Here is a 27911-nt window from a genome sequence, read left to right as displayed (position 1 = left end):
AGCACATACAGACAATTTGAGGCTTTATTTAGCATACAAAACTGATATAGTGTTTAATACAAATATGGACATTTATCAGCTCAGAATGCATTCTCTAATGTGGCTTAAAATAGGTTAACAGTTTTATATTTGATAACATTTAATGCCACACTTAGATGGGGATTATTGTACATATGTATGGGTGATATATTTCAAAAGAAGCAGAAAATGGTATCTAAAGTTATACACCACAATGTAATTTTCATCACCTGGTTTCCCAGCATCATTAATCATTAATCTCCTAATTGCATAGACTATGAATCTTTAGAGGAGGGAATTAACACATTGTTCATGAAATTAAACAATCCATTGTTTTATCTAGGGTCTCAGTTCAACTTAATCAATTTACATGGTTAGATTCATCCAAAACCCTGCTAATTTGTTAAATTAAACATTCACTGCACAATTGAACAAAGTCATAAACCAAAAAAAAAAAACGAATTCAATACTGGTGTTGAACTGCTCAATCCAGAACAGTATTAAGCATGACAATGTATAAGAAGAATATTTTGTCCATTGTGACAGTCCTTCATTTTGAATGTAGTGGCGAGGACTCATGAGAAATCATCACGATATCTAGGCAACTTAGTTGTAATTCTACAGTTGTAAACAATGCATGGAACCCATAAAGCATTTAGCAATACCTAATACTGCTCTAACACAACAAGGGTTTTCTCTTATGTTTCAGCAAAGGTTTTTGCAAGGTCATCTCTTAAAAATGAACCAATCAAACATCATAAACATCTGCAATATCTATCTGTTAAGAGTGCACCTTTATTGGTGTATTCTATGCTGTAGTCTTTTTTATCCAAGATTCTTTGCTAAGATGATCATATTTACTACATTTGACATACATTTGTGGCACATATAAATATGGGATTTGTAATGTTCAGTGGATTTTATTATCTATACAGATGTTAAGAAAAAACATGTTGCATTTAGATTATTTTCTGTCATTAAATCAATCACTTTAGTAAAGCAACAGGCAAGTTTAAACACACATATAATGCAAACCTGGAATAAGTGCATGCGTGTCTTGATTTCAGTACATTATTTTACTCACAGACATAAAATGGCAAGTAGGTATAAAACAGCAAAAATGTATGGTGTTAAATGTAAAATAAACTATACTTTTTCTTTGTACACAGGAACACTATATTTATTTATTCAATAAATAATCTGGAAGGACGTGGTGGCAATGACGTGGATTAATTGAACATACACAACTGTGGTCAAGTGCTTTTTCTGAAGGCAATCCCTGCATTAAGGAAAACAAAAATCAAAACAATATCAAATGTTAACACACTACAGCATCCATCGGTTCAAATGGGACTAACGGGACGAGACTCCAGTACTCTGCTAGACAGGACTGCGTACCCTATGGAGATGGACCGTTCCCTTACTGTGTGAATAAAGTGGCAGGACAGGACAGAACACTGCAGGACAGCGAGAGAAAATGTCTGGGGACAATTTCCAGCTGTTCCAGTTGTGCACTTCTGGACTACATAAGATTATTGTTGGAACATTCTGGAACATTCACACTCAGAATCTATAGAGTGCTCAATTGGATTTTAGTATTCTGTTATTCAAGTTATGGATCTGTGCAGTCTTTAGCATTGAACTACACATTCTCTTCCTCCTCTGCTCCTACAACTTGGAACAAAATGGTAGACCCCCATACATGTCTGCCTTTAATTTCACCCAGTCCTGCATTCTCTGAAGGGCCGACTTCTCTTGCAGCAATATCTTGGCCGCTTTCTTCAGTTTGTCCTCGTTCCTCTCGAGGTAGCGAATTCCCTCCGTCTGTAACTGGCTGAGCTTCTCCTTCCTGCTCTCGTCCAGCGGTATGTCCTCACTCATGAAAGGGTTGATGCGGAAATACGTGTCTGGAGGCAGGAGGGCATCGAGAATCATGTGGACCTCTGAGGATCAAAACCGAGAGGAAAGATCGAATTTTATTGTCTCCCTCTGACAAGTGGCACAAGCTGGTGCAGAGGAAAGGAAACCAAATGCAATCAATCATTTTCAACACATCTTTGCATAGTGACATAGCTGTCAAGTAAACCTCAAAAACACTGGGGTTGTAAGTTTTAATTTAATACTAAACAACAATAAACACTGTGCAGTAAGAAACTAAATGTTGCACCTTCTCTCACACCATTTCTTATACTTTCTAAACTGATCATTTAATTTTACAGAAATTACTGTGCTTAAAAGAGTAAACATTAAATATAACAAGACCTAATTATAAATCCATGTTTTTCATGTACAGTGAGGGAAAAAAGTATTTGATCCCCTGCTGATTTTGTACGTTTGCCCACTGACAAAGAAAAGATCAGTCTATAATTTTAATGGTAGGTGTATTTTAACAGTGAGAGACAGAATAACAACAAAAAAATCCAGAAAAACACATTTCAAAAAAGTTATAAATTGATTTGCATGTTAATGAGGGAAATAAGTATTTGACCCCTTCAACTTAGTACTTGGTGGCAAAACCCTTGCTGGCAATCACAGAGGTCAGACGTTTCTTGTAGTTGGCCACCAGGTTTGCACACATCTCAGGAGGGATTTTGTCCCACTCCTCTTTGCAGATCCTCTCCAAGTCATTGAGGTTTCGAGGCTGACGTTTGGCAACTCGAACCTTCAGCTCCCTCCACAGATTTTCTTTGGAATTAAGGTCTGGAGACTGGCTAGGCCACTCCAGGACCTTAATGTGCTTCTTCTTGAGCCACTCCTTTGTTGCCTTGGCTGTGTGTTGTGGGTCATTGTCATGCTGGAATACCCATCCACGACCCATTTTCAATGCCCTGGCTGAGGGAAGGAGGTTCTCACCCAAGATTTGACGGTACATGGCCCCGTCCATCGTCCCTTTGATGTGGTGCAGTTGTCCTGTCCACTTAGCAGAAAAACACCCCCAAAGCATAATGTTTCCACCTCCATGTTTGACGGTGGGGATGGTGTTCTTGGGGTCATTCCTCCTCCTCCAAACACGGCGAGTTGAGTTGATGCCAAAGAGCTCGATTTTGGTCTCATCTGACCACAACACTTTCACCCAATTCTCCTCTGAATCATTCAGATGTTCATTGGCAAACTTCAGACGGGCCTGTACATGTGCTTTCTTGAGCAGGGGGACCTTGCGGGCGCTGCAGGATTTCAGTCCTTCACGGTGTAGTGTTACCAATTGTTTTCTTGGTGACTATGGTCCCAGCTGCCTTGAGATCATTAACAAGATCCTCCCGTGTAGTTCTGGGCTGATTCCTCACCGTTCTCATGATCATTGAAACTCCACGAGGTGAGATCTTGCATGGAGCCCCAGACCGAGGGAGACTGACAGTTATTTTGTGTTTCTTCCATTTGCGAATAATCGCACCAACTGTTGTCACCTTCTCACCAAGCTGCTTGGCGATGGTCTTGTAGCCCATTCCAGCCTTGTGTAGGTCTACAATCTTGTCCCTGACATCCTTGGACAGCTCTTTGGTCTTGGCCATGGTGGAGAGTTTGGAATCTGATTGATTGATTGCTTCTGTGGACAGGTGTCTTTTACACAGGTAACGAGCTGATATTAGGAGCACTCCCTTTAAGAGAGTGCTCCTAATCTCAGCTCGTTACCTGTATAAAAGACACCTGGGAGCCAGAAATCTTGCTGATTGATAGGGGATCAAATACTTATTTCAAACATTAACATGCAAATCAATTTATAACTTTTTTGAAATGCGTTTTTCTGGATTTTTTTGTTGTTATTCTGTCTCTCAATGTTAAAATACACCTACCATTAAAATTACAGACTGATCATTTCTTTGTCAGTGGGCAAACGTACAAAATCAGCAGGGGATCAAATACTTTTTTCCCTCACTGTATTTATTTAGGAAAACCTCATAGCTTTTTCAAACAAAATTCACAGTGCTTGGTTTTAAAATCTCTCTGGTTTAAACCCCCATCTTACTCTGTCAGCATTTACAAAAAACAAACTAAAACAACTGGCGTGTTATGCCGGACTGTGTCAAGATCAATTCTGTGCTAATCCATTTTAGTGCTCCACCGGAAAAGGTCACTGCGACTAATGCAAATGTGGAGTTTCTATCCAAAACTGAATTTAAATTATGTTAAATTTACTTTCCTAAGCAGGGTAAGGGGACTGATCACTTACATAGTGTGTGTGTGTGTGTGCGTGTATTGTATAGGCTACAACAAAATATGTTAAACTGAAATATAAATAAGTGAATGATACACAGCATACCCTGTATTATATGTACTTAATTAGATATAAGATGTCTGTAAAAGATACATTTCTATGGGAATATAAAAATTTGTTATGGTTTATGGTTTGTTGCTCAGGAATACTCAATGAATAGATCAATGAATAGATCAATGAATAAAAATCAATGGAAGCTACATTGCCCCCTGTATTTTGCATACCTGTCCCTGTGTGCAGTCAGAACTTCACTGGGACACTGTTTTACACCATTATGACAAGATATATTTTTAAAGGGGGGTGGAGGATTCACAAGCACAGACAGCAAGTGTAAATTGACTATGGGGGGCCAGACTTAATTCTCCGAACCTGTATCCCACATTTAAATTAGAGAGAATGGAGTCTGGGTGTCCTCCAATTATAACACACAGGCCTTCCTGTAATACGGCGATATCTGAGGACCCTCATTGCACCACACCTCATTAGATGTCTACTCAGTGCTTGTCATTATGGCAGAGAGCAGGACGCAATGCCCAAATGACTTCCTTTTTTGCGAATGCTGATAATTTAGATACCAATTATGGGCACCCCATGGGTCCACAATCAACACTGGTGAATTGGTATGGTAGGAACTTAAACATGCAATATGTTTAGACACCTCACTTCAGCCAGCTATCCCTGGAACTGTCTGTGCACAGCATTCAGGAATTGTATAATAAACCATATAATTCTTTCACGGCTCTTTTTCATGCTGCTGTAACCATGAAGTCTTAACTGAATCTGGTCAGGTGTCCTCTGGAACTAATAAAGGCCCCCGTTTGGAACTCGTTGTAAAACAAATCTGGGATTTGTATTTGTTAATCTGCTGTTGATAAGTAACTCCCATGATAAGATTAACTATCTGTGAACTTTAATCCTGAAGTCAGGAAGTCTCAACTCAGTACAGATATGGGACATAATTCAGATCTAGGTCACAGTGTGCTGAATTCAGTGAAAACCCAGGTAGGAGTCTCGGGAGGGGCCCAGCCCAAGACTTGTGAAAAAGGCCCGCTGTCCCCTTTCACCCACCTTCTGTGTCAGTGGCGCTGCTGATGACATTGGTCAGCTTGGTTCGGAGGCTGGTGTAGGTGGCATTGTTCTTGCCCACGTTCTCGAAGCGGCCAGTTCCCAGGGACACGACACACTGCACGGGCGTGTTTGGCCACAGGCATTTGCATTCAAGAATGGCCAGAGCTGTAGGGTTGTTTATCAGCAGACCTCCATCCTGTGAATTGAATCACAGTAGAGAAATATACTTACATGTCTGCACAGATACATACCCACACTTAGAAATGAATGTCCATACATGTGTGTGTATGCATGAATAGACACGCATGTACATATATAGAGAAACACACATAATTCAAATGAATAGCCTACACCCGATTCTGCCAAGTCGTTCCCCTCGTTTTGGGAACTGGCCCACCCCAACTGAAAATGCATTATTGTAGCAGAAAAGCATTCACATCATTCATTTGAGACCATGCTATTTATGGATTCTAGTTTAATACATAATGTTCATCAAACCATACTTTTAATTTCTCTCCCATACACATGTGTTTTAATGTAAATCTATATGAACACACATTACTATATGTATGTGTGTATATTTTTATAGCTACATTATAAATAAATAAAATATTTAGATCACACACATATATACACACACACTTTTTTTTTTTTTACAGAGAGGGATAACCAGGGCAATCTAAAACGTGGTGGGAGGCATGACCTGGATTCTTGAATTTTTAGCACTAGCTTTGATGTTCATAATATCACCTACCAATACAAAGTAATCCAGGGAAAAAAAAATGGTGCATGTCGACAATTTTCCAAAGGCAAAAGATTAAAAAAATGACAGCTTGCCTATTGAATACACATGAGCCTGCAAGCTCATCCTGGGATCAAATAGACTGCCATGACTCCTCATTAGGGGGGTGAGCTTGAGGCAAATGCCGTCAAGAATTCAAGTGTCAGGGGATTGGGTCTTAAAGGCGAGATGGGCTCCAACAATCGCCTTCCCCCCTCTTTGATAATGTTTCACTGGCAAATTGGCATCTCATCCCATTTGGAATCTCAGTCATGCAGTCCTGGCTGTAATGAGAAATCTCCAGATATGGCCGGTCTTCGGGGAAGTAATTCTGCATATCATGAGCTTAACCACAGCATCTTATAAAATGGCAATGGGTTTCTTACTCAAGCAGAAGCGTGTTGTTTGGCTACGTCTTTCTATACATTGCTCCGTGTTTATTCACAGGAAAAGCTTGGAGGATTGGAGGCATGTTGGCCAAATACTAAATTATAAAAACACCAACAGCTACAGATAAAATGGCCGCCATGGCTCACAATAATTAACAGCATATGGTTTTAATACTATTTAACATACAGTTTAAATGGAAAGTATCAATTTAACATGAACCATGGCAGAACTGCCATCATATAAAGGGGAAAGATTAAGTTATAAAAGACGTGGAGCTGTTCTTTTGACAGACATTATGGAGTGCCATTCTTACAGACCGTTCCCTTTTGTTCAACTTCCTCGACATACTCTGTAGTTTTTGTGAAGCTCAGACAATTACGGATTTATGAATCACCCTCTATTTGTCACAAAAAAAAGAGCTTTGAGGGTTTTTTTTCCACTTGTAGTAATTAATCAGATAAAGGCTTCTTCCTATGGCAGGATAACGATCATTGAACAGTAAAAAATAATGATTTATAACAACTCCAATGTTTAGTTCTCTATTGTAAAATACATTTTAGCTTGCTTGAGCTGAATGGCTATTTTCATGAATGCTCTGAATTTAAATGTTTTTTTTCCCTGCTAAACATTCCTGTAGTTGATGAAAGGTTGATAGAGTGCAGAAGCTGTCAGCATTAAATAAGTTATTATGCGTCATTGAGACTGCTGGCATTGTGGGGGGAAAAAATGGCTTACAGAATAGAAAATGACTGATATCATGCAAACACATTGGATTAAATTGTTGGTAGAACCGGAGAGAATAACACATGATCAGCAAACTTGTCAACTATGTTATAAGAAAGGTCTTTTTGGAATAGGTCGAAGTTTAATGTCTGGCCAACCAAATGTGTGGCTTAAAAGCCATCATGCTGGAGAACAATATCTGCACAGATGTGATCACTAAATTACAAGCACAAAAACTGAACTGGCAGCCAGTGATCACGTGTGTAAATGCACAAAGATGGCGCCCACTGGTCAAGACCACTAACATAGGTCTGGGACAGCTGGGACCCATGCTGTGGACTGACAAGTCCTGCTACGCATGGTTTGCTTCCCATGAGCGAGTTTGGGAGTTCCAGCGGTCTGGAGAACTCTTTGATCTGCTCGGTACTGTCCAAACGGTTCAGTATGGAAGTCATGGTTTGGACTAGGGCTGTTGGCTTTTGTAAAAGGGAGTCGACAGCTAATACATCTCTATAAGAAACCACATATTCGTTCAGGACAATACCACAACTACAATCTGATTTGTTACATTGTTTGTTGTCTGGCATCATTCTGGCAGACATGAGTAAATCCTTTCCATGGTACACAAAAGATATGATGTTTTAGCCAATTTAAAGAACAAGACGACAAATAGAACTAGTGTTACTGGAGAAGCACCTGTCCGTACTGATTAATACCAAAAGAAAATTAATGAATGAAAAAACAAACATACACAGACTTCCTTCCTAAATGAATGAAGTGCCTCAAATCAAGGACTGAGAAGTATCTGTTTTCTGTGGTGTTTCGGCATTATAAATTATTCAGCACTCATTTACATAAGTAAGATTTGTAACTACAGCTGCAAAACAACAAACAAGACCGAAAATACTGGACAGGAGTTTTAAACAGTGATATCCTGGCACAGTACTTTAGGCTAACTGATGCCACTTACTTTGGGAAGTTGAACTTTAGCTATTCACTTACACTGGCCACTTGGGATTTTATTTTTACCCATTGAGGTCCGATCCTCTTGGAATATGGCCACCATTTGCAGGATTTCAAGCTGCGATATACTTGGACTTGGATAAACTGCTACACAATGATCTACTTTAGCATATTGTGTGGACGAGTCAAGCTTACAAAAACTTTGACCTTAGATGTCCATCAACCAGTCAACATGGAGCATGAGTGACTGTCACATCTGATTTCCACTGGCTGAGATGTAAGGCTACAATCTTGGCTCTGCTCGGCATAAATAAATCCTACCCTCAGAACCCCAGGGATACGGACTGTGATGAAAGGTAGATGCATCCTGAGTAATATGTGACAAGACTCAATATAGCATAAGCGTATTATCTATGAGGGTTCCCATTGCTATTGTGTTATCAAACGAACAAAAGTAATCAATTCCAGACTGAAGTGGTACTTAAAAATATGATGCATGAACAAAAAAACAACAACAATAACAACAACAACAACAACAACAACAACTAAGAGGCTCAACTTTCAAAAAGTCTAGTATCAATTTGCCTTTAAGTATTTCTTCTTAAGATTCATTCCAAAAATCACAGTACTAATGGTAGAAGTAACCTCCAGGATTTTAAGTAATGAGGCTACTAAAACACTGATAAGCAGACTTTTATCTTCAGGGTTAATTGCTCCTAATTGACTGGTGTTTGTTGTTTCCCCCCGGCTCCTAGGGAACAAGTTAACAAATCAGCTCCTTTGATTCTTCCGGATTTTGACAATTGCTCTACTTTTGCCCATTTAATTAGTGCAACATAATGTGCCTAGAGGTCCACGATTAAGTGGAACAAAATAGTGGTTATGAAATATAATAACATGAAAACGGACCACGTCAAGCATGTTAGAAACTTGACCCAAGTTAAAATTACCACACAAAAAATTATATATATGGACAACCATATATATAGAGGGACAGGTTTTAATCTGTCTCAAAGTGTTCTGAATCAGAGTCTCAGTCTGCAGTATATTTACTACATTTGTGAAGTCAATTTCACTTCTACCCAGATGTATTCTTTTCAAATACCACACTTTATTCCTTACAAATTACCCCTGAACACCACTGCCATAGGAATTGCATCTAAAGATTAAATTACTCTGTATATTACTTGTTACTTTTTAATTACCACACTGGGTATGCAGAATCCTCTACTTTATGGCGTAGAATGTGAACTTTATGCTGCAAAAGGCACATAAGAGAATAACAGGAAATGTGTAATTTGTTCAGGAATTAAAATGTAAATGGATGCTTAAGACAGACATTAGTTAATAATTATACCCTTGAGAGTGCATCTGCTCTGATTAACAGGAATAACAACTGTGTCCTTCAGATGAAGTTTCTTAGCACTAGGACAGAGTGCCCTTTGAAAGGCAAAGTGAAGTCTGAAAGGATAAGTAATTACAATACAAAAGAAAGAGGCACTCTCAGGCTGTGAGAAGCGTCAGTATGTTGCGAGCTGTGAGTCTTTAAGCCTCTGTTAAGGGCCACTGCCATTAGTAAATCATCTTGCTTGCTTGCTTTTTTATTTTATTTTTAAAGACATGGCACAAGGGAGGGTGCGCAATCTTGAGGAGGCCGGGCAGAAGAGCAGGAGAGGTTAGAATCACTATGAATCTCAGACCGACAGAGTGATCTCTGGGTTTTAAATGTTTCACGTTACAAAGATTAATTGGTACAAGGTTACATAAATCAGGCGTAATCTGAAACAGCACACACAGTAAATAAGAGATTTGCACTAGGCCAAGGCATCAGGCTTTCTTGCACTCAATCTCAATTAAACACTAAAGGGAGTCCGCCAAAGAGAGGCTTCACAGAGAGTTTTAAAACCATTTAAATTCAAATGCAGAAGAAAATATACATATTAAAAAAAGTGTATTCATAAATAAATGTTATATTAAGAAAAGAAAAAGTCCCAGCTGAGAAATGAAAAATTTAACCCATTTAAATTACACAAACAACATCAAGGCAAACTCAAAAACAGATAAATTCAGTTCACAAAAAAACAAATGATGAATTTAAATTCCTGTAGCACTAAGTGATGTATTGCCATCGTCCCCCTTTCTGGGCACTGCGGGTTACTTCACCACCAACTTGGCCTCTGGCACAATCTTTAGTGCCGTTTCAAGAACGGTGGGTTGAGTCAAAGGTTTTCATGCAACATTATGTAATTATGTTGACTGGTTTGCTTCCCCGACCTTTGGCCCAAAGGTCACAGAGTCATAATGAGGTTCAAGTTCTCATCTCCAGTTACAAATACAGGAGGAAATCCAATTCTTCCACGAGCTGCATTTGTGCCACAGAAAGTGCCTACAATGTCCTCAGGCAAGGAAAGTAATCACGCAGCATAGTGATTTCCTCAATTGGGGAATGAGGTTGTTTTTTACAGACTGTGCTGCAAATGATGTTAAGTACTAGTAAATAACCGCCTTCTCTAAATGCCACATCGGACAGTCAATTAATTAGCATTATAAAAATTAAATTGCTACAATTTTCCATTTCACTGCTTTTCATAATAAGCACATTTCAGACTGAAATCACTGTCACAACAACAGAATTTAAACAGCTATTATCTGTATAAATGGATGCACCTAAAACATGTGTACATTTATACTAAACAAAAATATAAATGCAATGTGTTGGTCCCACGTTTCTGGGATGAAAGATCCCAGATTTTTTTCCATACGCACAAAACATTTTCTACAATTTTTGCACAAATCTGAGCATTTCTCCTTTGCCAATATAATCCACCCACCTGACAGGTGTGTCATATCAATAATTGGAATAAACAGAATGATCATGACACAGATGCACCTTGTGCTGGGGACAATAAAATGTGCAGTTTCGTCACACAGCACAATGCCACAGATGTCTCCAGTTTTGAGGGAGTGTGTGGTTGCCATGCTAACGGCAGGAATGCCCACCAGAGCTATTGCCAGAGAATTGAATGTTCATTTCTCTACCATAAGCCCCTCCAACAAGATTTAGAGAATTTGTCAGTACGTCCAACTGGCCTCACAACCGCAGACCACGTGTACCACGGCAGCCCAGGACTCCACATCAGGTTTCTTCACCTGTACAGCCACCCGGACAGCTGATAAAACTGTGGGTTTGCACAACAGAACAATTTCTGCACAAACTGTCAGAAAGCATCTCAGGGAAGCTGCTCTGCGGCTCGTCGACTTCACCGGGGTCTGGACCCGACTGCAGCTCTGGTGGACATTCCTGCTGTCAGCATGCCAACTGCACGCTCCCTCAAAACTGGAGACTTGAAATCCATAGATAAGGGGCCAATGAATTCAGTTCAGCTGACTGATTTCCTTATATAAACTATAATTCAGTAACCTTGAAATTGTTGCATGTTGTGTTAATATTTATGTTCAGTGTAGTTTAAAATCAAAACAAAAATGTTTTCCCCATAAGTATGGAATCTTTGCTTTCAGGGCAGAAACAGCTATATTTATATTTCTGGAGATTTTCTTAGAGTATTTCTTTAACAAACAATGTTCTGCAAGAGGAAGGTTGAAATAAAAGTTTCACTTGAATTTGCAGGTACTAGCTGAGGACTAGCTGAGCGACTAATCTGCTATTTAAATAATACCAATGGTCTTCCTCAATCTATCATCGAAGACAGACAAGCTGCAAATAACCCCACTTTGAATGATGTACTGGATGTAGGTTTACTGGAACAGTCCCAATGTTGTGACTATTTCAAGGCTTCATTTAATTCCCCCGTCCTGCCGAATACTGACATGAACATTGTGAATGATCATAAGAACATTAGCACAAAGGAGTCATTCTATCCCGTTGTTTTTGTAGGAAGAAACAAAACACACAGTTCTACCCTAACATGTGCAATATGAGAACAGACGTTTTTCAGACATGTGTACAAGCAAAATCTCTCTGTTGACAGCAGCCCCAACTGCTGGGAAAAGGCCGTTTGAAAGGGAAATGGAATGGAGGCAAATTCATGGAAAATGATTATACAAATGAGGACAACATTTCATGGGATGTGTTCCCAATTCAAATTATTGCTAATCCTAATCATTAGAAAATTAATCCAAGTCTGTACTGCACAGCAATGGGGAAAGGTTGGAAAAAAAGGCTTTAATAGCACCAGTCTCCCAGATAGGCTCAATGCAAAACATGTCTAACAACTGCTAAAGCCATACGAGAAACGCTGACATGACATCATGCTAAAACAGATTCTTCGCACATCTAAGGTTGCTTTACACAGCAGTTCTGTTGGCTATACACAAAACTATGACTATTGGCATGCCCTCCTAGTTAGATAAGTGATGGAGCTCTTTTTTATGGCAGTATGACCACAGGCTTTCGAAAAAACTCAGCTGTCGAGAGATTTTAGAAACTATACACCTTTCTGCTCACTTAAACGCGCAGCAGTCATTCAGGTGTGAGACGAGTGGACAGTGTCATCGACTCTACATACAGTGCCAGGTGCTATTGTGTATAATAAATAGAAATGTATTTGAAACATTTATCCACCACACTATGTAAAGAATAGTGCTCCCCTGCACTGGACTCCACAAACAACAGTCTGAATCCTTTCACACTGGAACAGTAAACCATAATTACTAATTTGATGACACCATGTGGGCTGATACATTAAGATGCAAAGCTGTTTGACTAGCAACACCAGCACCGATGGCGCATTATTGTTCTCCTCCAAATGTATGTTTTGTTAATGTGTGATCCGAAACCTCCTTTTACAGCGAACGAGGTGGGCATGGACGAGCCTAATGCTTCAATGCCAGATTACTAGATTCCATAGTAACCATTGTACTTCAGCAGTTCCAGCTACATGCTTAGCATTCATCATCGATTGACTCTCTCAGACAACAGTATACGACAATACATTTTGAAAAACATACATCCCTGCAGATATAAATACACATTGAGTAGGTCTCATTCCCTTAAATGAAAGCAATACATATATATGTATAAAATGACAAATTGTGTTACTCCTTTCAATTATTCTGAAAGGTGCTTTCTCTTAATTGTCATTGACTTTACCTGACAAATGCAGAAAGCTCTATCGGGGGGGGGGGGGGGGGTCTCTTACTGATACAAATGGATGAATATTATAAAATACACAAAGGAATAGTATGTGGAAAAAAATCCCACATGCACAGTTTGGAAATGTAAAAAGGCATGTGTGTCAAAACCAGGCTAAGAAAAAGGAAGCACTGATCCTCTGCTTTCATATTTAACTGCATTTCATTCTTTAAACAAACTCTGATGGCTCAGGACTATAAGACAACTGTGGAAAAAATACATCTTCACAACCAAACTGCTTAAATACGGCAAGATATAAACCACATATTTTCTTGATTTTACTCCACTGCCTCAAAAGGTCAGATTTAAAACATCTCATTCACATTTCTGCTTACTTGTTCTTTTTTGTACATTCAATGGATGTTTCCTACACGTTTTCTCCTCGGTTTAAACAATGACGGCTTTGTATGGCGTGTGATATATGACCAATCCCTGTATGATTAAAGTAGGTGTCCAAAAAGAACGATGACGTTTGGTTGAACTGTTATAAACTTCACATCGAGAAGATTCCTCAAAACCCTCAAAAACTTTCCGTTTCAACTGTAATGTTAGTATCCGTTTCCAGATATCCTCTTGCATAATACCCTTGTAAGTATAACTCATCAAGAAGACCGACTTCTAATTTAAAAAAAAGAAAAAGGCAAAGGGCACTTGTGGGCAGCAAAGCACAGAAAACCTTTTTGAACAAAGTGTAATGCGCAAACAGGAAAAAAAGCCATGAATACTGTGCTTAGTGCTATTTGACATGCCAGCATGAGCACATTGAATCCACAACAAGTTCAGTTCTGGCAGCAGTACTGTGTAGGCAGAAGAAAAGGGGTTCCGGGAATGCAAGCTTGGTATTAAAGACAGGGGAAAAAAAAGTCCAGCAATGGGGCTGTGTTCTCTCCGTCTCTACTGTACGCAACTGACCGGAAAGAACAGAAACTCCAGCGAACAAGCTTCTAAAGACTGAGGGCAACACGGCTGTGATTTGTCTGATAATCCGGTCAGAAGGGTGTGCCCTCATTGCCGAAATGGTCTTAAACAATTACAGAAAGAAATGAGGGAGGAAAAAAGCAAGTATGGCTGTGTTAACCCTGGACACGTTTGATAACCGAGTTTATTTAAAATACGTTTTTGTTCAATTTGAAAAAAGCGTTCCCATGACTTTGATTGAGAGCTGTATATTACTCAATAAAATTCAAACAAACTCCAATGTGAATGTGAAAGTCACTGCCTCATCCCACTTATCTGCGCTGTCTTTTCAGGAGGCAACGCAAACCTGTTTTAGGAAACCCCTTTTTCGGTCTGACCTTAAGGGGTCCTTCCTGGAAATGCCCAGAAGAACAATATTGATTCTCCTGCCACAGAGCCGCGATGCACATCAGCTCCTGCACCGTGGAAGGGCTTTAGTGTAGTGTCTCCGCTCAGTCATCTATCCTCCTGTCAGCGGTTGTGTTCCGGCGATGCGCTCACTCTCCAGCTGTGCTCCATCTTGCGCTTGTTCACAGGCCCCACTAGCTTTTGTATCAAAACACCACTTTCACATTATCTCCTGTACGGGACTGGGCTGGACTGAAACACCCTGCAGCTTCTACAGTCTATTACTAACACAGGATGCAGTTTATCCCAATCTTATGCTGCCAGGCATACATCTGGATGAAACAGCCTATATAGGTCTATTTTATCAAAACGAAGCATTTCAGGTGCAACGTGAGCTGGATTACGAACTATTCCTGATATTTCTCTACATTGAGCAAACCCGGCAAGGGTCAGGATGTTGATTCTGATAACAAGCATGCAGGGCAGCTATAGCAAAATAGAAATAGAAATGTGCTGTTGTTGGGGGATGCTTGCTGTTAGCAATCAATGAGAGTGTTTTATGTAATCTTTCATCAAATTGAGCACATCAAAAAATGAACAGGAATTGAACCATTTCGTCTTGTTCCTTTCACACTCCGCACAATGAATCCACAGTTCTCAGGTCTATTTTGTGTAAATCAATGTCACAACTTATGACAATAATAGGAATAATAAAATAATGAACAGGGATCACTATCATAAATCTCAACAGAGGTTTCATGTACTGAATGCATAACAAAGGATAGATCAGTAAATTACATCGACTGAGTGACTGTGAAAGCCACAGATGAAATGTGATCACCTGACAGAGTAAAACGCAAAGAACTGGAATATAGGTGGTTTCTACAGGACAGAGGGATAGAAACATGAGGATGGAAACAATACCATCTGTCTTAAAAACAGCTGGTAAATGTGATATCTGACAGTTCTCTGCAAAAACCATTTTTTTAGACAGGCTTAAGTACACTTATAAGGTGCATCAAGGTCACCTCAGTCAAGGTCACTGCTGGTCTAAAACACAGCCAGAGGGAGATTACCTGATGGAGGTCATTTCCTAGTACGAACTCCTGGAAGTATCCTGGTGCCGCAGATGAGGCGCGGATGGCCTGCCACAGCTTGTGCTGACAACCTCCCAAGTAGTGAGACTTCATCCCGGGGAGCATGTTGTAGTTCCTGAAGACATAGGCCTTCAAAGGTGTCCCCCTGTTCACAATTGTGCTCACTGCTGACACCTTGTGGGGGGGAAAGGCAGGTTAGAGGAAGAATTCCTTAAAGTATAGATATCGAAAAACATTTGAATTACACATTATTTAAGTCATAATTCATAATAATACAATTAATATGTAAATTAAAAACAAAGAAAAAGCATTTGGAACTTAGAACACATTAATGTTCCATTACAGTATGGTTCCAGTAATAACTAACCTTTGCATATCCCTAAATTAGTGCATGGTTATATCATAACAGCACAAGAGGTTTCTAAAAAATGCTTCCTTTCTTCTATATATATTTAATCCAAGGACCTAATTTTGTTGCATACATCAGTGGTTTTCAACCATGTGCCGTGGCACAATGGTGTGCCATGAGGACTCCCCAAGTGTGCCGTGAGATTTTTATCCCCTCAAAAATAGTCATTTTTAAAATTTTTGTTTGTCAACTTCATAAATCTTTAATTAAATCAAACTTATTCAAATGATATATGCAAATGAAGTCAATTTCTAAACAGAAAGGAAGGGAGAACTACGCAGTCGGGTCGTGCTGGTTGTGACTGAATGCGCACCTGCGCTGAGCTGCAGTGCTGTCAGTGGTACTGAAACGCAATTGATTAAATGCACAGATGTTGAATTCGTTTTTATCTTGCACTCTGCTTGTACTTTTTCTAGGTTGGACTTGTGGATGAAATAGAGTTTATACATATTTAATATGTTTGTCCTTGCCCTTTTGGCAGGATTATTTATTTGATATGAAACTGCTTAAATCAACTGTGGATACATTTTTATCGTGCTCAGCTCAGGTGTGCATTCAGTCCACAAACAAAACATTTCAGTTGAGAAACGTTTCATAGCATGTTTGATCCGTGTGCTATTGTTTTTCAACAATTGTAATGCCCTGTGTTACGTTTAACCACTTGAATTAACTTGTTATATGATATTGTGAACTGAACATATTTTGCTGAAGGCTAAAGGCCACTCCTTGCACTTCACACATTTGACCTTTTAATTACTCTTTACTGACATATTTTAACAGGGCATGTGCATGTGATAATAGTTTTAGCAACCCGTTGCCATTCAGGTAAGACAATACCTAGTCAATTCTAGGTTTTTTTCCACAGGGTTTTTGGTCTTAGCAAAGTGTGTCATGGCATTAAAAAGGTTGGGAAAACTATCACTGGCATAGATAGTATTTCCTGTAACTCACTTTTATAAAGATCTATATTAAACCAATTATTTGTGTTCGGCATCTACTTAAATTACTTGAAAGCTCCTGAAAGACATCAGTTGTGTAATAATTGTGAATACACTGTGTGTGTAGTAATACTGAAACAAATGCACAACACACATGCTTGGGAAGTTCAAACAAAGCACATTAGTTGTAAGACCTTGATTATCCTCAGAGCATGGAAACAAAGACGATAATGAGAATAAAATAGTTTACTTCAATTAAAATCTGAATTCAGCAAGAAAAAAACTGTATTAATACAAAAATAATATTTGTATACAGGACAAATACAGGATATAGTGGGCGTTTTTGTATGTGTGTTTAATGAAGAGAGAAAACAGATTCAAATTTGCCAGGGTAAAAATGTATAATTAATGTAATCAGGAAATAATTATAAAAAATAAAATAAAAAAGCAAACAACTGTCAGAAATTCCATCTTACAAAGACACAATTATTTTGGTAACACAGAGTGGCAAAACAGTAGATGTCTGCAATAGTTTATAGATGACGATGTTCCAGTCAATTTCTCCATCAGCCCTGCAGTATTTTCTCTTGGATTAAGTTTACAAAGGGCCTTTTGTCACCAATGCAAGGCCTAGTAGGCTCTCATCAGCAGCCATCTGCGGCTCGGAAATACATTTTGTTCCATAGAGGAATTAAAGCTGCACATTATAGTTAATTAATATACCGACTTTCAAACAATTTAAATTTAGCAATCCTTGTTCTGACTCTGAGTTTGTACTGGGTACGAACTGAAACAGAATCAAGCAGCAGCATCTGGTAGTTTGGGCACCAGATCTGCGCTGATGTTCAGACCCTTGGTGTGGCGATACTTTATAATTCTGCTATGTTTTAATGTTATGTTCATTTTAAAAGGGTAGTGCTGTTTGCCCCGCTAACTAAAAACTAATAGCCACAAAGATCTCAAATACTGAAGTATGGATGAATGAGATGGCATAGTGTGCATGTACAGCAGTTGAAACACAGTTTGTCTGGCTCCCATTAAATAGAACTTAATAAAACTAGGCTTTTACTATTCCTATCAAAAAACAAGCTAATGTGCCTCATAATGTCCTTGTAGACAGAAGCTGGTAATGTAATGGGACGTTTTAATCAAATATGAATCAAAGATCTCATAAATGCAGCCAAAAGAGCAGCTATTTAAAGTCTGGGTGTACTGAAACAAATAAGAGAGCTTTAGAGCTCAGATGATAGAAGATGCCTTGGCTCTTTTGGGAGCTCTAACCTTATTATAAACAGCAGTTGAGGAAATGGACACTTAAGTCATTAGGAATCAGGACTATTTTTCATTTTATTCACTAGAATGGTTTTTACCTGATGTACAAGCAAATGTGTTTGTTCCCACAGTGGGAATTGTCATCGAGTTTGCAAACACGTGTCGTAGAAGTAAGTGAGGTGAACCTATTCTTAATATTTGTCAGACTGTACTGGAAACTTACCTTTGGGCATTTAGCGTTTCTTGAGGTCTCGATCATCAGGTCTGATCCCATTCTCTCTCTGTTCCAAACAAAGAGAGAGGTCTATCACTGAAATCCACACATAACTCCAATGACAGCCACATGAGGTAGTGAAAAAGCTCCTTCCACTTACTTGAGTATTGTTTCCCACATCTCACTATCATAGAAAGCATGGCTCCACCCCATCTTCACGGTTCCCAAGATGACGTTCTGCTTGAAGACATCGGTGCCAAGCCTTTTGTAGAGCTCCTCGCACTCATCCAACGGGATCTGGAAGACGCCCAGCATGAAGGCTAATATGGCCCCTAAAAAGTGTAGACACAGGTAAAAACAAGGTGATAACTATGGCATGGCTAAGGAAAGGTTATTGCCATTGAACATTGGTGACACATTTAAGCAATCAAAGTCAACTGGAACCCTTCCCCCCAAATAAACATATTAAGGAGAGTACTTTACTTATTTTGATACTGAACTGGAGGTTAGTAAGAGTCCATTCACTATTACTGGATCATTTCATCCCACATAGTATCTTAACTATCTTTTAAAAGTATATTTGTATCTGTTGAGAAGAGCATTAGGAACCATTATCTTTTATGGTCTCTATACAGCTCCAGAAATGCCTCACTGATGCAGGAATAACCCTGAGAAAAGCACTGTTGGAGCGTAACACAGGACTGAAAATGGACTGAATCCATGCGGCTGATATAAACATAAAGAAATGGTGCTTCTCTGAGAAACATTTCTAGTCAGTAATCATGATGTTAACTGACAGCAATGGCTGCTTTCATTCAGTGGTAATCCTTCTCCAGTGAGGGTATTGAAAGCCTTGCTGTCTACAGTCAGCTGTTTGATTTATTGTCTCTCCGCCAATATACTGTCCTGCCCTGGAAACACTGATCTGTGTGAACACAAGTCCACTGTAGCAGACGTGCGCTAATCAGAAGGGATTGGATCACCACAGGGCAACAGACTTTGGGAAGGATCACAACATCTATATATCCAGCGAGAACGATGGAAGGAGCGCGGTGACATGCCCTGTTCCCTTTGGGTTACATTTCTCAGAAGCACAAACTGTGACTCATAGGACATCAAATAATGTGATTTTGACTCTCTGGCTCTGGCAACAAGATTCAATAGAATGAAATCAAATAGGTGGGCATGTGGTTGGCTATGCTTGAGTGAGCACTACCTTAGCATGTAACCAGACTCCAGATGTGCTCTCAATGTGTCCACTGTGATTTTTATCTACAAAGTGAATTATGCCCTCTATGCCCAATGGGTTTTTGTAAAACACAAAGCTGGTGTCTGAGTGAAATACATGTACACGCATTAATGATCAATTTAATTACACAGAGGGATTACACAAAGCAAACAAACAAACACACTCACAGGGCCTTACAGGGAGACTACAGCGATACAACAACCAAAAACCTGCTGCATGTTGTCCTACTATTAAAGACGGCCCTTGCGCCTGTGTCCATACAGCTTCTGAAGCAATGCTGTTTACATGAACTAGCCTCCAGCAATATGTCCATGACCAACACACAGGCATATAGTATTCACTAGCACCCCTCTGTGGCAAAACTATTTTACTACAGAGATGTCATAAGGCTGTTGATAGGGCTCTCATTCTCCCAAAATACTGGAACAAATGCAGAAAAACTTGATCTGCCACTTGTGAAGTTTATACTGTAACATAATTGTAAAGCCTTGTCAGTGCCATAAAAACACATGAATCTCAGTTTGGACGTAGAGTGAAGACCATGCCAGGCAGCTCTGACAAAGGGATCATGAGGGAGCAGCTGTGTATTTATTCTCCGTTCATTGCTTTGTTCATGCTTTGGACTTGTGCACCTGAACAGCTTGTTTTTCCTCATGCAAATGTTATTTTTCTGCCTAAAATTACAATTAAATCAGATAAACCAAAATAAATATGGATTTGTCCTCTAGGAGAGTGTGTTTTCAGTGGACTTTCATTTTATTGATTATTACAAATGAAAAACATAATACAATAAAATGATCTACAAGATAAATAAAACAACATGTTGACATTTGCCATTTTAGCATTCCACTGCAAAGACCATCTTTAACACTGAAGGTCAGTTTATGAAAGGATTGGTCCTGAGGATACAGAGGACATGCTAGTTTTGTCAGTCAAATACAGTATTATCCCCTTTACATTTCAATCTACACTGGGGCTACAGGAGAAGCACTACAATCTCCTTACAATCACTGAAATGCATCACCCTTGCCAGTACCAACCTGGAGAAGAATGTGAGTTCATCAGTGCCTTACCTGTACTGACACCACAGATGTAATCAAACAACTGGTAAATCGGTTTCCCAGTCAGCGCTTCCAATTTATAAAGGGTCTGAAGAGCAACAAGTCCCCTGCAACAACACAGAAACATAATGAAATATATGACAACACAGAAAACGCCAAATGAAGTGTCAAAACTATTGCAGGATTTCACATTATACACAGCGGCTCTCAAAGGTATTTCACCCCTCTTCGACTTGTTTTACCACATTTCCTTGTGTTACAACATGAAATCAGAATGGATTGAATCGTGAGTTTTTGCCACTGATCAACACAGAATATGTCCATAAAGTAAAAAATATAATCTGCAAATTGTTCTAAATGAATTACAAATACAAAACAGAAAATAACTGAATGTGTAAGTAATCACTGCCTTTGCTATGACACACCTGATTGAGCTGTGGTGAAACCAATTGTCTTTAGAAGTCATGCAATTAGTTGAATGGAGTCCACCTCAATTAAGGTGTGTCACATGATCTCAGGTTAAATACACTCATCTCTGGGAGGTCCCACAGTTGGTTAGTACAGTTCCTAACAAAACAACATAATGAAGACGAAGGAACATTCAAAGCAAAGCCGGAATAAAGTTCTTCAAAAGCACCAATCAGGGAGAGGATATGTGAACATTTCCAAGGCACTGAATATCCCCCGGAGCACAGTAAAGTCCTTTATTAAGAAATGGAGAGAATATGGCACAACTGTGAATCTGCCTAGATCAGGCCATCTCCAAAAACTGAGTATCCGGGCGAGAAGGGCACTGTCAGGGAGGCCACTGAGAGGCAACTCTAAAGTCACAGACTTCTACGGCTGAGCTGGGAGCCACTGTGCATACTGCAACAATACCTGGGTGCTTCACAAAAGTGGCCTTTATGGGAGCATCATGCTATGGGGATGCTTCTCTGTGTCAGGGCCTGGAAACCTTGTAAAGATAGAGGGCAAAATGGATTAAGCAAAGTACAGAGAAATCCTGGAAGAAAACCTGCTTGAGTCTGCAAGAGACCTGGGACTTACAAAGCTGGTAGAGTCTTCCCCACATAGACTCATGGCTATAATCGCTGCCAAAGGTGTCTCTATCAAATATTCACTGAAGGGGGTGATTACTTATTTTCTGTTTTGTAGTTGTAATTCATTTAGAACAATTTCCAGAATATATTTTTCACTTTGACATTATGGACATATTCTGTGTTGATCAGTAGCAAAATCTCCTGATTAAATCCATTCTGATTTCATGTTGTAACACAAGGAAAAGTCCAAGGGGGTGAATACCTTTGAGACCCACTGTATATACCATAGCAACTTACTATTCAACCTTATTTTAGGCTTCATTTTTAACACACTTACTACAGTGAATACTGGCGATCTTACCTGGTTCCTCCCCCATCGATGGAAAGGACTCTGATGCCCCTGCCTTTGACAGGGTCAGTGTAGCCCACCAGGGCCAGCACCTCCCTCACGGCCGCCTGCAGGGTCTCATCACTGGCCTGTCTGAGACGCAGCAAGCACGGGATAATATTCTCCTGCAAGAGAATCAGAGCTATTCCACTGTATCTACTTACTGGAGGACTCTCACCTCCGACACATATTCTAGGTTAAAAGTAAAATGCATATTTTAACAGCTGAATTCACCAGTCATTGCCTACTGATTAAATCATGACATGTGTTGATTGAAGGGACAATAAATAATTGTACAAGCCTCCACAAGCCGTCTGAATAGCATCTGAATAGCTTTTACATATGTTCAGCAGTCTCAGAATAGGACTACGGATGCAAATGATATTCAAAACCTTTCCGAAGAGCTTATGCAATATCACTGTGATTCAAACAGCAGCACGCAGATGCAGCAGATAATCTAATGTCTTCTTTCATTATGATTTTCTGTGGATAAACCTGGAAACCTGCACCAATACAGGAATTACTGATGACCTAATTGGTTGAATTAGGCTACAGATGGTCAGGGAATGAATTGGATGTTTTGAGTTTGTCACACTTAAAAATGGACGAAATAACAGATTTGCATTCATAATACAGTCTGTAATTGCATCAGGCTATTTCAGCTGGACATCTGTTTGGTTGTTTACCCTCTCCAAAAACTCCCAAGAAATGCTGAATTGTTATTGGTGTGTTCTTGTAAGGCAAGAAATTACAGATTTGTGTAGAAAAGCAACATTTTGTCCGGTGTCCAAAGCTCAATGCATTAAATTAATCATTTTAAAAGTATAATAGTTCTTAGGTATAATGTGTTTGCAGCTTTAAATTCTAATCAGAGCTTGACATCCCCTTTAAGCCTTAAAATCCAGGAAAATGCACATTATATCAACTGTTTGTTTTTTTGAAGAGGTGTACACTTTTACAGACAGTCCACATTCTTATTCCCCCCGAAGCCCACCTTCACTGCTACTCCTCTGGTCTCTGGGAACTCCAGCAGGTGGTAGCTCAACTCCTCCACCCTGTGGATGTAGATCTTGACATCGGACGCTCTCTGCAGGGCTTGGACCAATGCTCTTGTTCTGTTGTCCACACTAACTCTCGCAATAATCTATGAGCAGGCGAAGGAAGGGTCGAGGGTGATAAGAATGACAAAGACCAAGGTTAGATTTTCACTTGGAGCTAAAGGCGACACTACTGTATTGAAAGGTACAGCTCAAGAATCATCTAATGCCTTTGCCAGCAGTAAACAGTAAAGACACACATGCACACGTGCACAACATCTATTTTGTCTGCCTCCTGTTGCAGTATTTCATTCCTGTCTGCAGATGTGCATGCCTAAAACCATCACTTTCATCTCTACAATAAGGTACAGGTATACTATAATAAATAAACGAACAGTGAGAACACCATTGCCCTTGCCTCACTGCTAACTAAGCTCACACTAAATTCTGCTAATCTCCAGTTCTGCAGAGTACCATATCCCACTCCAAGGTGGCAGTGCACATGAATCTATAACCCACTATGAAAATTAACTTGATGAACTACCTTTTCCCTCTGAAGCAGAAGTCGCTTGGCTTTCTCCTCCACAGTCTTCTGATCTGTACCATTCTCACCGTCTCCTTTCTTTGTGCTTGCTTCTATCATGGCCGGAGCTTTGGCTTTCTCTTCTGCAATCGCTTTGGATTCGTGGCGAAATTTGGGCACCAAAGGGACCAGGTAGCCAACGAATGCTTGAACGCTATTGCCTGGGTAGGACAGGTAATGGGCAATTCCCTTTTTTGGGGAATTGGGGGAAGCAGCAGGTGGGTCAGACCTTTCACTGTCTGCTTGTGCGACAAGGACAGGAGTCTGGTCCGCTGCACCGGGAAGGGGTTTCAATGAGGCTTTGGAGTTGCTGTCTTTGTTAATCATTTTTGTTTCTCCTGTGAAATAATCATTAATGTGGTTAGATACAAAATTATATGTTTCACCGAAATTAGTGGCGAAGTTGCTCGGATGGAAAAGTTCTGTGACAGTCTGTTTAGTAACTGCAGTGTTTCTGGATGTGTTCGGAGCAGGTTTAGTCAACACAGATGGGGATTTTCTGTTGTTGTCCAGGTTCTTCTCCTCAGGTTTCTTCTTCTCTTCGAGCTCAGCCGGTTGGACAGTTGCAGCAGCGGACGTCTCTCTTCCTGAAGCTTCACACTGAGTTTGCACGTTGGACTCGACTTCTTTTCTCACCTGCACGGCATTGGGCTTGAGCCGGGCTATTTTCGACAGGAGCTCAGTGTGGGTTCCGCTGACGGCTTTCGAGACGGAGTCCAATGTGCTCTTGATTCGCGACATGCGATGACTCAAGCTTGTTGATCTACGCAATAATGAGGTACTGAATGGGGAAATGTTGGCGTACAGACTGAGCTTGTGCCGAAGGTAATCACCTCTATTGGACCATACCTTCAGCCCCCTGGTTTTTGTGCAATAGTTTTGCTTCAAGTATAAATACCCAGCTTTGTAACTGAGTGACCTTCTGACATGGAGTCTGGTAGCTGGATGTGTTCTTGGTATCCTGAAATGGACAGCAGGGGACTGGGAAGACCTTTGACCTTGGCTCAGCCACAGGTTACCTGTCCTGCTCAGGAGGAATACATAGGCATCTAGAACCAAGCTCACAGTCATTCCTTTAGCTGCTTTAAACACATTCCTTCTGTTGCACTAGACTGCTTATGCTTACTGCACTGGAGCATAGCATTCCTTCCCTTTAAAATACGGCTCCCCTGCAAAACATGAAATAAAAACACAAATAGGTGAGCCTATTATTATGAATATATTACTATTATTTGGGCTACAGACCTAGTAAAGGTAAATGTTTACCATTGATTGAATACCATTCTGATTGACACACTTTGCACAACTGTGTGAAATATTAGCCAGAGCGAATTACATTGCATTACCTACATGTCAAAACATCTACACTGTTGAAGTATAGGCACATTTGTTTCATACTGGGACAGGCATATGATCAGTAACCAACCGGACAACCATGTCAATGTAATAATAAACAGACAAAAATACACTCACCTAAAGGATTATTAGGAACACCTGTTCAATTTCTCATTAATGCAATTATCTAACCAACCAATCACATGGCAGTTGCTTCAATGCATTTAGGGGTGTGGTCCTGGTCAAGACAATCTCCTGAACTCCAAACTGAATGTCTGAATGGGAAAGAAAGGTGATTTAAGCAATTTTGAGCGTGGCATGGTTGTTGGTGCCAGACGGGCCGGTCTGAGTATTTCACAATCTGCTCAGTTACTGGGATTTTCACGCACAACCATTTCTAGGGTTTACAAAGAATGGTGTGAAAAGAGAAAAACATCCAGTATGCGGCAGTCCTGTGGGCGAAAATGCCTTGTTGATGCTAGAGGTCAGAGGAGAATGGGCCGACTGATTCAAGCTGATAGAAGAGCAACTTTGACTGAAATAACCACTCGTTACAATCGAGGTATGCAGCAAAGCATTTGTGAAGCCACAACACGTACAACCTTGAGGCGGATGGGCTACAACAGCAGAAGACCCCACCGGGTACCACTCATCTCCACTACAAATAGGAAAAAGAGGCTACAATTTGGACAGTTGAAGACTGGAAAAATGTTGCCTGGTCTGATGAGTCTCGATTTCTGTTGAGACATTCAGATGGTAGAGTCAGAATTTGGCGTAAACAGAATGAGAACATGGATCCATCATGCCTTGTTACCACTGTGCAGGCTGGTGGTGGTGGTGTAATGGTGTGGGGGATGTTTACTTGGCACACTTTAGGCCCCTTAGTGCCAATTGGGCATCGTTTAAATGCCATGGCCTACCTGAGCATTGTTTCTGACCATGTCCATCCCTTTATGACCACCATGTACCCATCCTCTGATGGCTACTTCCAGCAGGATAATGCACATGAACATGACAATGAGTTCACTGTACTAAACTGGCCCCCACAGTCACCAGATCTCAACCCAATAGAGCATCTTTGGGATGTGGTGGAACGGGAGCTTCGTGCCCTGGATGTGCATCCCACAATTCTCCATCAACTGCAAGATGCTATCCTATCAATATGGGCCAACATTTCTAAAGAATGCTTTCAGCACCTTGTTGAATCAATGCCACGTAGAATTAAGGCAGTTCTGAAGGCAAAAGGGGGTCAAACACAGTATTAGTATGGTGTTCCTAATAATCCTTTAGGTGAGTGTATATATATAATGTATCGGAATGTTAAATAAGAATGAAACAATGTAACATTTATAACATTTGAAGAATACTATGTCTTTCTCACCTGGTATTCAGTAATATAATGGAAATATGATTTAATTATGTGTAAAAATGATTATTATTATTATTATTATTATTACAATACAGAAGAGCATTATAAAAGTGCAATACAGTATACAATTACAGATCAAAACATAATAATATATTCTACACTAGCAAGTGTGGCTCATTGATCTATGGACTCATTTTTCCATTAACATTTTCAAACTATTTAGGCTTGTATGAACTAATTTACAAAGCAACTGAATAAAAAAATTAAAAATAAAATGGATGAAAAGCACAAGAAAGAAAAGATTAATATAAATAAAAGTACAAACGCAGGGCTGTACCATACACCTGATAAGTACAAAATTGTAAACTAGAACCTGCGCAATATGAACTTTAATACAGCCGTATATATATATATATATATATATATATATATATATATATATAGATAGATGAATAAACAAGTTTTCACCTACAGTACTGATGATATATTAGACCCCATTCATTCAAAGAGGAGTTCCTACTGCACCATTATATGATTGGGAAAATACTAATATATGTATATGTAAACGGGAACCTTACTATATTAATTAAATTAAAAATGAGTTAAGGATGACAGTGAGCCACTGACGACATCAATCACTGTATTTCTGACACTTCCTATACACGCAAACTCAATGGATCTCATACCCAGGCACGGACACCCATCTGCTGGGACTGGATGCGCTGTTATTTTGCATTATGTATCTAATGCCGATATACACAAGTCCTGCCAACGTCTCCATTGCATAAAATAAAGTATCAAGAGTGGGATTCAAAGACGTCTCCAGTAATATCCATGTAAACACTGAAACCCAGCCAGTTAACATACACTGTACATGGCACCACACTCAAAACAATAACAACAGCGAATCACACATACCCGTCCCTCCTAGCGTAGACGACATAATTACATAAAGAGCATCTGTATATGTTCCTAGCATTGTTTCTTTACCCGGACACTATTTTCTTGTTGACATTTTCCCGATGAGCCTAACTGGTATCGATATCCACTTTCTTTCCCAGCGCAGGGAAGAAAAACATTGTGGGGGAAAGGCTAATGACGTAATACGAGACGGGACTGTTATTGGTCGCTTTTCTTGGGCCTCAAATCAACGCGTGTTTTAATTGGCTGAAACCGACAGACCACAGGCGGTCGTACCAACAACACACAGGGCATGTCTGCCCTCACACCCATAACACCTGACGTCATCGGCCCAGCTACACTGGGTTACTGTCGGGCAATCAGATGACAGAGCACAAACACAACA

At 39.8% G+C, this 27911-nt stretch overlaps 1 protein-coding gene across 2 annotated transcripts; it reads right to left on the bottom strand.

The window, feature by feature from the left end:
* pnpla8 (patatin-like phospholipase domain containing 8) lies at positions 1-27683 on the bottom strand. Of its 2 annotated transcripts, none has more exons than XM_066723915.1 (10): positions 27524-27683; positions 23863-25070; positions 23276-23425; positions 22255-22406; positions 20866-20960; positions 18704-18875; positions 18553-18610; positions 15690-15884; positions 5300-5495; positions 1-1961 (listed from the first exon to the last, which is right to left on the bottom strand). In XM_066723915.1, exons 2-10 carry the CDS (start codon positions 24970-24972, stop codon positions 1687-1689), a joined length of 2403 nt encoding a protein of 800 aa, XP_066580012.1. In that variant the 5' UTR covers positions 24973-25070; positions 27524-27683; the 3' UTR covers positions 1-1686. The 2 variants fall into 2 exon arrangements, with proteins under 2 accessions (XP_066580012.1, XP_066580014.1); XM_066723917.1 differs by having other exon boundaries at positions 27596-27683.
* Between the last annotated feature and the right edge of the window lie 228 nt (positions 27684-27911).

The sequence above is a fragment of the Amia ocellicauda genome, chromosome 15 (assembly GCF_036373705.1).
Source record: "Amia ocellicauda isolate fAmiCal2 chromosome 15, fAmiCal2.hap1, whole genome shotgun sequence".
Lineage (NCBI taxonomy): Eukaryota > Metazoa > Chordata > Actinopteri > Amiiformes > Amiidae > Amia > Amia ocellicauda.
Note: the sequence above shows the minus strand (reverse complement) of the source record. Positions and strands in the feature narration are given on the sequence as shown.